Here is an 11166-nt window from a genome sequence, read left to right on the forward strand (position 1 = left end):
GTACTGTAATTATAGAGATCTACAACGAACTCGACCATAGATTTCGCTGGTCCATATTGGCTTACGTGAACTTAACCTGGAAAACGTGCTCTCTCATATCGAATCGTTGCATTCTAACATGTGAAAGATAGCAACAAATGCATAAATAGCAAAGACTAATCGCAGTGTTTTTATTTTTTAACCATTTATCGCTTATACATATACATATTTGATTCATGCTATACGTATTCAAAAATTTACAATATTTCTCTCTGTGTTATATTTGTTAATGATTCATGCAACACGTGTTCAAAAATTTACAATTTTTCTCTCTATGTAATATCTCTTAACGTATAGTCGTTTTAATAAGTAGAATGTAACTGTTAAATATTTATTTTCTTGATATTTTTATTAATATAATCGTTGAAGAGTGAGATTTCAACCCGACATCCTGATGGATTTTCGTAGATCCGGCACAGATCAGCGAGTTGCTCTCAAAAACGATAGCGGATGCACACGCAAGAACGTGTCTGCTGTCGACGGAACAGATCCAGGAGTCTTTCCGGAAGCCGCACGACCTCTCCAGATTGATCTACTACAAGAACATGGCGCACGAGCAGCTTTGGCTCGAGTGTGCCCAAAAACTAACCACCGTTATCCAGCAGATCATCGAGTTCGCCAAGATGGTTCCTGGATTCATGAAGCTCTCGCAGGACGACCAGATTGTTCTACTAAAGGCTGGTGAGTAATTTGAATTTATATTCGTAATCAGACTATATTAGAATAAAGAAATATAAAATAGCAGTTTAGACTTACAGTAATAAATTGCAGCGGATTTTATTCAATTGTGAATCATAAAATGGTATATAGAACGATGTAAATATTGCTCGAGTTAAATAAATACTAGCGTAGTCCCACGCCTTATCTTGGAAGAAAGAAAAACCGTAACGGGCGTGTAAGATAAAAGTCTAATCCCACGCACGCAATCATTCACTAGTGCTAACTAAAGTTTCAATTTTTAAGGCTGTTTAAATTACTATAAATAGAATAACACTAGATAAATAAAACTTGAAGATATCGAGGAATATCGGAGAAGAGGTAGTGAAATTCAACAGATGCTAACTAACTGTGTCAATATTAACCTTATAAATTTTTAATACGAAAGTTAAGATTCTATGAAGTAAAATTTATCTTATTGAAAGATTACCTTGTTAAAGATAAACATTGTTTAACGATTAGTTGTTAACTCAACACATAATAAATTTAAATTATTGTATAATAAATTTTTTGAAAGCTTATAATTAACCGTAAAATTTATATTTTGACATAAAAGTAAATTTTGTAAAGAGTTATTATTAAATACTTGTAAAATACTCATTAACTACTTGTAAGCTGTGTATATATTATAAAAAAATATTTGTCATTGTTCTAATAAAAAAATTTAATTAACTACCGTTATCAAATATTTTATAAAAATTGTCTTATATACTTTTAGTTGAATACATTTATGTGTGTTAATTTTCTCAATTAATTAACTATTGCTCATGACGTTTCCAGGTTCCTTCGAGTTGGCTGTGCTACGTATGAGCAGGTACCTCGATCTCCAGCAGAACTGTGTCCTCTACGGTGACACCATGTTACCACAGGATGCGTTTTACACGACGGACACGGCGGAAATGAAACTTGTTTCTTGCGTGTTTGAGTTAGCCAGGAGTATTGCCGAATTGAAGCTTACGGAAACAGAGCTGGCTCTTTACAGTGCAGCGGTTCTTCTTAGTCCCGGTTAGTCTGAACCCTATATTATTACTTTAGAATGCATTTCTTCTCCTTTCAATCAAATAACGCTAAAAAAATATTATCACTCGTTATTAATTAAAGGTATTGTTATAGTTACGTATTCATCTAGCAATGCAATATATCATAGAATTATTTTACATAAAAGAAAAAACACGAAGAACAGCAGTAGCGCCTCATTAAGCAGAATAAATGCAATTATAACCTTTGATATCTTTTGCTTCTTGGAGTCAAAAGGATTGGCTTCCTAGTCAAGTACTTTTGACGGTAATCGATTCAGTAGCTACAGAGTGGATGGTATTAAAATTCTCTTAACTAATTAGCATCAGAGTTCTACAGTAAAATCTAAATTCGACTTGAGAAAGATACAAACTAAAAATAATACCATTAATTGAAGCGATTAAAAAAGTTGCCACCTATTTAAAGCACATACATGACACTATAAATGCCACGATATCAAGTTCCTCTCGTCCCTTTGTTCCTGATTCATTCTCCAAAATTATCCAGGAACTCGGTCCCCCAATTATCCCCAGGCCGCTTAATTCGTCCCATTTCGTCACGACACTCCTCCATAGAATTAATCGCCGCTTATAAATACTCGTTCGACGGAAGTATCTCGTTCCTCTCTCCCTTCCGTCTTCCCAATAACCGTTCCTGCATGCTACTCCTTCTCAACAGCCGACAACCTCCACGAAAGGAATTGAATCCCGCTAAACATCCCCGCGGAGGCGAGGGTCGGAATGGCCAGAAATAAACAGGTCCAAAAATAATTTCAGATCGGCCGGGACTGAAAGGGCTCGCGGAAATCACGAGACTGTCACAGGCGGTGATCAGGGCGCTCAGGTCGGAGCTGGATCGTAACCACGTGTCGCCCATAAAGGGCGACGTGACGGTGTGCGACGCGATCCTCGCGAAGATCCCACAGCTCCGGGAGATTTCTCTGTTGCACATGGACGCTCTGGCTAAGTTCAAACGATCGCAGCCGCATCTCGAGTTCCCGGCCCTTCACAAAGAGCTTTTCAGCGTCGACAGCTGAACGATCGACGCGGCGCAGGGCGTCCCGACGTTGACGAACAAAGCGGTACGCGAGTAGCGCCGGGCCTTGCTCTGTCAAGGTGAGTTTCACCGTCCGGAAATGAATGAACACAGAGAAAAAGAAACGAATAACATTTTTGGGGAGGACACGACGAAGCGGGCAACCGCGTATCAACGACGACGTTACTGCGAGGTTGGGCGTTGAAGCTACCTAGGAAGTGTCGCTCTGATAACCGCCCGGAGGCGCGTTCTTTTTGGGGGCCGAGCGCTCACGCGAAGAGTCGAAGGGTTAAAAGAACTTAGTGCGAGTAATGAGATACCGTCAATTGTCGTTCTTCTTTTCCATACTTGATACGTACTTTAATTCTTACAACTCGTTCGTTCAAAAGCAGGACACAAGTTTTCGCATATGATTCGAGTCTACTGGATATTACGAAGAAAATAATTATCTTTTCTTCTTCTTTTTCTTTTCTTTTTTCTTCCTTCTTTTTTTAATCATACTATGTACTCGCGTTTGCTTTCATAGCTTTAAATGAGAATGCTTAAATAAATAAGGAAATGGATAGTGTTATATAGATAGATTTAATTTATGAGAAAGTTCATTATATTTAATTCCCGCTCGTGTAGAGCCTTTGTAATTTAATCAAGCGACCAGAGACATCGTTCTGTGCTTAAGTACAAAAGAATTTATATTATAAAAAGATTTATTTTCGCTCGTGACTTGCACGATCTTCTTTCAAGCCCTCCGATTCAACCAATGAGAGTTAAGATCCTCGAATCGAGTCGTAGACACGAGCGAATTGCGATTCGAAGTCGAACAAGTGGTTGTTAGGCCACATACAGCTTTGTACATAAATTCTCCTTTTTGGTCTCGTTCCTATTGACGAAAATGTATAACGATGATAGAGCATGACCATTTCGTAACCGAGATAATAGAATATCTTTAATCTTATCTGTAAGACCTGCGCAACCCGATTTCACGATTGCCCAAACAACCGACTTCGTTTACAGCTCGTTATGCTTCGGATCTTGAATTTTACATGCAAAGCGTGGCCTGGCTTTAAAAAGTCGGCGATTTCGAGCGGGAAACAAGTAACTGCGGTTAGCTTGCGGTCATTGTAAGTTTCTTCGTTAATTTTCTATACTTTTATTCGTCGTTATAAGTAAGGAGAAGGAGAGAAAGAGGGAGAAAAGAAAACGAACACGTAACTTGTATTTTTTTGGTCAGAAACTGCGTAGTATCGTTTACGATTATTATTATTATATTATAATTATAACTATTATTATTGCTGTTACTGTTACTATTACTACCATTATTATTATTATGTTTATTAACATTTCTTTTTATTTTATTTTTATCATCTTCCCCTCGTTCCGTTTTTTAAAAGCTCTCGTTTTGTTTTTTCCTTTTTCAACGTGTATAAACTGCCGTAGAATAATTCGCGCTAAGTCCTCTTCTTCCTTTCTTTTTTCCTTTTATCTGTTTCGATGTTTCTCCTTTTTTTTATCTCCTCCGCAAACATTAATTAATCGTACTTGTTAAGTGAAAGTTACCTTGGTGTTTCTGAAAGAAAAATACAGGGTTCGCGACGAAAACCGAGCGTTCGACCAGGTAAAACGATGGAAAACACGGACGTAAAGAGTCTACCGGGTTTTTTTACGCGTCTCTTTGAGTACGCGTTCTGGGTTCCTCTCGAAGTTTTTAATAACCCGCGACGCTAACTAACTTATTCTCAGCTTGTCACGTTCTCACACGGAGCGTTAAACGTTACTTTTTCTTTATTTTTTTTTTTTTTTTTTTAGCTGTTACTATATAAATCGACAGGTTATTGTGTAAAGCAAACGAATTTTGAATTATACACGTTTAAACGTCTCATTTTGGGACGATTTTGTAAGAAATAATAAAGTATTATAAGCGACTTAATCGTTACGTGATGTGCTTTTTCTAACCTATGAAAGTTTGTAATTATGATAGAAATATAAGAATCGTTTTCGTCACGCGTTTCATTCGCGTTCAAGAGTAATTTAGTTACTCTTCATCGTAGGTTCATTCTATAATCGATACGAATATGATGCGTATAACGATAACCACGACACTAACATTGCGTCCTCTGCGTTTGTACATATTGTATAAATTAATCGCGTGAGATGATCGAAATGATGTGCCGTGTCTTTTAATTTGTTTCTTCCGGTGTTTGCAAAGGGTTTCTGAAAACCCGGTAGGCTTCTAGCATTCGCCAAATCAATCACGGAATTCGAGCTTTCTCAGCGCGCGAGTCGAAAGTTACTTGTTTCTGATCTACAGCGATCCTTCCTAGGGAGCGTTGAGTCGGGACACGATGGCATGCAAAAATGAACGCAGAATTGTAGGAGGAACAGCATGAATGGAAAGCGTAGGGAAACGGGCGTGTCGAGGCAATTAGAACGAATAGATGACAGCAAAAAAATAACATTTAGAACAGATTTCAATAATTTTTACAAAAATAAGAAATAAATTTTAAACGAAATTAATTAATTAATAATACTATATTATTGTATTAGTATTGTACTTTTTAAATTTTAATCAATTATGTAATTCTTGCGAATGGAATTAGACACTGCGATAAAAATGTTAGGAAAAGAAATTCAATTGTTAAAATTCTTCGTCCAAAATGAATAGACCATATGTTTTCACGAATTACTCTTGATTTCAAAATTTCTTCCAGATGTATATTTTTTGTCCTTAAAAGCGGAAAAGCTCCAATGACTTCAAATAACTAATTCAATTTGGATAGAGAATATTAATCATTCAAAGACATAAAAAATATCTTGTAAAAAGTCGAGCGGAGGAAAGGTTCGTTCCGCTCGGTCTGACCATGGCGGGACGCATCTACTTGTGTTCTTTTAGCCTCGATAGGTAGGAGTCGCCGCGTCGGAAGTTGGCGCCACGAAAAGGGAAAAAGGATAAGAAAACATACACACACACACATACACATACACATACATACACATCCATAAAATAAAAAAAAGAAACACTTGGACCCGTCTTTATCGACTGAATAGTTCTATACTCGCGGTGCTTACGACAGGGAGCAAAAAGGTACAAGCGTTTAACCGTATATTCGTCTCCTTTCTGTTGCAGATTATTTCCTTCGTAATGAACGTATTGGGCCTTAAATAAACATAACATTGTTATATATAAAGTATACATAAAAAGCAACATAAAGTATATATGAAAGATATATAGAAGTATATATATATACATACATATATATATATACACACAGATATAAAATATATTATATATAGCGAGAGAAAGTGTACGAAGCGTGCGAGTTTGTGACAGGAAGAGTGTGTTACAATTACGTGCGTGTGGGAGAGAGCGAGACGAAAAATACGTGCGAATGGAGCGAATGAAAGAGAAAGAGAGCTGGAGACGACAAGGAATTTAAAAAGAAAATTAAGAATTGCAGTATCAGAGAACGAGAGAAAGAAGCGTGTGAGAAAGATAGCTGCGTGATAATAGAATTAACGAGAGAGAGAACTGAGAAATATCGGTTGTTATGATGATACATACATAAAGAAGTATATATATTGTATTAATTAAAATAAAGTAAAAAAAGTGGTTAATTAAGGGCCCCGCCAGGACGGTCCATGGACGACATATATAACAATATATACATATATCTATATTACGGGGGACTGGCGTGTACTAAAGAATGTTGGTCGTGTCGTCGCTCGCGACATAGAAACTGAATACATTTAAATAAACGCAAACGGTGCAAAAGTAAAGAATTACCCGAACGAAATAGCGTCGACGAAGGGTATCAGCATTGTGATCAGCTGGAGATCGCATCGATGTTACGAGATGTGAACGCTATATAAAACGAAATAGATGAAACGAACGAAGGAAATGGAATGTATTCACGAAGAATGAAATAAGGGAAAACGTCGACGCGATGTCTAACTGGCCACGCTGTTCAACTCCCGCGTTAGTGGTTCGCATAGTTCCCTCTGAGCTACTTTAGACTTTATATATGTATAAACTCACACACACATATATATACCATAAATATATATACATATTAAAAAGGGTGAAAAACGAGCACATCCCGGCGGCACGACCAAGATTCGACGGTCCCTGTGCTTAAAGAGAAGATTTAAGAAAAAGAAAAAAATAGGTGAAACGCGAGAATGAAAATATAAAAAGGGAAGTACTAGAGAAACATATGTATATGTGTATACATGTATATATGTATATACAATATATACATATATATATATATAAAAATAAAATAAAGAAAAGAATGGAACTTTTGTCCCTGGACCGGCCTGGCCGGCTCACGGACGCAACACGTGGATATAAAAATGAAAAAAAAAGTACGAGAAACACAGGCACACGGATACATACACACGATATACACACACCTGCAGCGAGACTAAAAAGAATACGACTAAAATGGAACACTTTTACATACACGATGCCTGCGCGAGCGCGTAGATAGAGATTAATCGAGGTAACATTATGTGCGCATTATAAACATTTTGGTACTGTACGGCACTGTATGACGCATCTCTTTATACGTAAACACGTACTTCTTAACTAAATAATAATCCATCGCCGCGGTGAAGCCTCTCGAAGCGTTTTTACGCACCGTTACCGGCTTTCCTCGCTTTCGTCGGCCAGACGATACTGGCTGGTCATCTATCGTGTCACGAACGAGCGCGCGCCAATTCGATTTCCGTGAGGAACGAACGACTGCGTTTTGCATTCTTTGAGTCGTGTTGTAATCATAGGATCATTTTCAGAGTGATAATTTTAAATATTAGAACGATCTCTTGAACAAATTCGATATTTGAAGAAAATTTAATAAAAATCATTTGTTTAGTGAACTTTAAATTTTTATGAATTTGAATATTATACTATTAATTCAAAATGTAAAAAAATCAGTTACACATTATAGTTTCGTTAATAATTGGATACTAATGTGATACAACTGATGATACGAAATTTAGCGTATATAATACAGGGATTTTGTTGTATTCGGTTATTACAAGCCATTTGCGTAATTCCAGTCGAGATTGTTTACGCTTGTTGTGCCGTGTACTCTACTTTCTTTCTCAAAATATTTCCAGCTAGACAAAGACTACTTTAGGTATTTGGTACTAAATGTCAACAATGTAACAATATCTTCGATACAATAATCACGTATGTAAGTTTATTAGAACTTCCAGAAATAGAAATTAAAAATTTTGTGAGTAACACGAAACAACAGTGTAAACAAATAAATCTGCTTCACCATTTAAAAACTCCAAATAGAAATCCCTAGTCAATTTTTATGTTAAATAAACGTTTTTCTAAATCTTAAAAAAAGAAAAAAAGATAAGGAAAGGCAAGAAAGTAATAGAAATGGTGATAAGAATAGGATCGTACACGAATCTCCATTCCTTTCGTTGCTATGACTAAAAATAAGAAACAAAAGAAATCTTTTAAAGTCCGCTATCACAAACGAATATGAATTCTCAGGGAAGCACTTCTCAACGAGAAATATTACGGAAATCGTGTTGGCTCGGTGCTCGACATATGGACTGTAAATGGATCGTGAAGAGACACTTCGTGGATTCAGTATCAATGTGATGACGATCAACGACCAATAGGTTTTTTCTTTTTCGAGAGAGACGTCGTTTGTTGCGGCCGCACGTTTCACTTCGCTGTTAAGTCCGTTTTTTGTACGCGATCAACGATTCCGGTTAAACACACACATTAGCTCGTTAGTTAGGTATTATTAAACATAGAGCCGGCCGTTTCTATCGCAGAAAGGGAACGGTTGGGTCGTCGATGAGATGTTATTGCTGGCGATTATCGTTAGACGCTTTAAGGAAAACGCGACAACAATCGGGTGACTCGATGATTTTTTCAAATCGAGGATGATGTCGGTCCTGTATTTTCGACTTTCTATTTATGGCTCGAAAAAGTTCTAGCTCCGTTATAAAAAAAAGCCATGCTCCAAGATCGTGTACCCCGTGAGTTAGTTGCGGTTGCGACGTTCTTCGTGATTCGATCCATCTGCAATCCGTCAGATTGTGACTGTCGTCGATTGAGCAGAGGATGTTGTATAGTTGAATAAATTGTAGTCTTGATCTTCTTAATCTCTGAACGAAAGCCGCGAATTTTTATTTATTATATAATGAATAATAGGATATTTCGTTAGTTGAAAATTTTAAAGTCTGATTCGATCGAAAGATGAATAAATACCTCGCTAAATTCTTCGCAATGTCAATACTTACATATCTGACTGTTTTGTAAACATCGTTGATAAATATCTTTCTAACTTCGCGTTCGCCGTGATGTCAGATAAAGACAAATGACAGTGACTGACTGTCCGTTATTCGACTATATTATTCCTTCTGCGCGTATTCCAAACGCCAGCTCTCGAGAACGTCGAATTAGCCGAGTTTTTAAGCCGCTAAGTTGGAGTTTCGTAGCGCATCGGGAGCGTCGATACTTTACAGTTATAAAGTGTCCCACATTTTTAGCGCAGCTTAGCAAACCGCGTAGCGTGACCGTAGTTGATAGATTTAAACAGAGTTTATAGATAAGTTTTCTTCACCGTAAAGTATCGTCCGCGTCTCGTAACAAAATCCCCTTCAATTTATTGTAATTTAGCGTGACGCTTAATCCCTCAAGTGGCGGCTATGGCTGTCCGAATCATCGTTCGTCGAACGAGATAATCGAGCGCATATTTTGTATTCGCGAAGATAAAAAAAAAAAAAAAAAGAAAGAAAAGAAAAGAAAAAAAAAATGGGCGACTCATGTCATGTTACATTAACGTTTCTATTGTTCACAGCGTTCACTATTTAATTATATTGTCGAAAGGACGCGCTGCTTAAGGGATTATTCGGTTTTTAATCATCACTTCGTATACTTCGACCGAGTTGAGCGACGTGTCGAGTGCAGACAAAAAAGAAGATGTAACGAAATAACGAAATAATAAAATAAAGGGAAACGTAGCGACAATTGTTTGAAAGTGGAAGAGGGAAACGTGGTATTCTCAGACGAGACATCGCTTATTCAGACGTCGGAGACGCGAGAGTTATAGCGAATCGTGAAGAAAGAGGGAAGAAAAACAAAGGTGAGAAAAGATAAGGAGAGGAAGGAAGCGAGAGAATGAAGATTAAACGTAAGTTATAGGGTGTTAAGGAGAAAAATAGAAAAAGGCAAGAATGAAAGAAAGAGGAAGAACAAGAAACAAAACAAATTGAAAAGGAAGAAGGCTCGACGATAGCGATGGCGAATCCGTCACGGTGCGCCGACTGACACGTTTTCGGACGGTTTAAATATACTTGTAGCGAAATTAAGAAATGCATATTATTCTGCCGATTAACGAGTAAGTGCGTAGAATTCGTTTAACTGTAGATAAAGAAAAACACGTACACAGTCACGTACGCGCGAGTGCAAGATACATTACCACCTGTAATCGTTCACCCACGACCACCAAACCCACCCATATATACACAGCGTACAAAACACAGGTACCGCATAACATAAAACAAACAAACAAACACACACACATACGAACCTACATATATGCATACACAGGCGCAAATACATGTACACAAAACAGTTACATTACTTAGACTCGGAGATAACCGAAGTACGATTTAAGAGACAAAATAATAAAACAAAAAGATCACAAAAACGAAACGAATGGAGGAGAGAAAGTGAGAAAGCGAGAGAGAGAGCGAGAGAGAGAGAGCGAGAGAGAGAGCGAGAGAGAAAAGAAGAATTAAAGAAAAAATTAATGCAAAACACACACACACAAAGGCGCAACACGTACACGCGCACGCACGTTGCAATTAGACGTTATTATCGCAATTTGGAGTTAAATTTTATAATATATAATATATAAAAATATATATATAATATATATAAATAAAAGTTGACGGATAATATAGAGTTATATTAAATATCGATTAAAAAAAAAAGAAAAAACGAGTGAAAGAGTTATGTTCTTTAGGGTGGTGCGGCTCACGCGCTATCGATTCACCTTTTTCACCTTAATCCCCACCTCCTTAACTTTCTTAATCCTTTTAACACTTCCTCTCACGGTTCCTTTCAAGGTAGTCTTGTTCCCAATTACGTTCTATCTTCCTACGGATTCTGCTTTCTCTTCCATTACTCCAATACACATTTTTCTTTTTTTTCATTTACAACATAAATTATGAAATGAAAGGATGATGGAATGAAACATGTATATGAATCACACAGGTACTATAATAATTTTTCATATTTTATTACATCTCCAATTTTGTTGATTTTAATTTTTGTAGGTTTTACAACCTATTTATTAGTTTCATTTCTTAGCTGAATTTTTAATT

General features: G+C 36.9%; 1 protein-coding gene across 10 annotated transcripts in view; it reads left to right on the plus strand.

The window, feature by feature from the left end:
* The window catches only part of LOC132910985 (probable nuclear hormone receptor HR3), a 135150-nt gene extending 124597 nt beyond the window's left edge, over nucleotides 1-10553 (plus strand). For 9 of the 10 annotated variants that reach the window (XM_060967240.1, XM_060967233.1, XM_060967236.1 and 6 more), the window contains 4 exons: nucleotides 448-720; nucleotides 1537-1761; nucleotides 2550-2888; nucleotides 5930-10553. In XM_060967240.1, the coding sequence (XP_060823223.1) occupies nucleotides 448-720; nucleotides 1537-1761; nucleotides 2550-2809 (758 nt within the window). In that variant the 3' untranslated portion in view covers nucleotides 2810-2888; nucleotides 5930-10553. Of the gene's footprint in view, nucleotides 1-447; nucleotides 721-1536; nucleotides 1762-2549 lie in introns of all 10 variants that reach the window. The other variant, XM_060967235.1, reaches the window with a different exon arrangement.
* Nucleotides 10554-11166: the final 613 nt, after the last annotated feature.

The sequence above is a fragment of the Bombus pascuorum genome, chromosome 9 (assembly GCF_905332965.1).
Source record: "Bombus pascuorum chromosome 9, iyBomPasc1.1, whole genome shotgun sequence".
NCBI classification, from domain to species: domain Eukaryota; kingdom Metazoa; phylum Arthropoda; class Insecta; order Hymenoptera; family Apidae; genus Bombus; species Bombus pascuorum.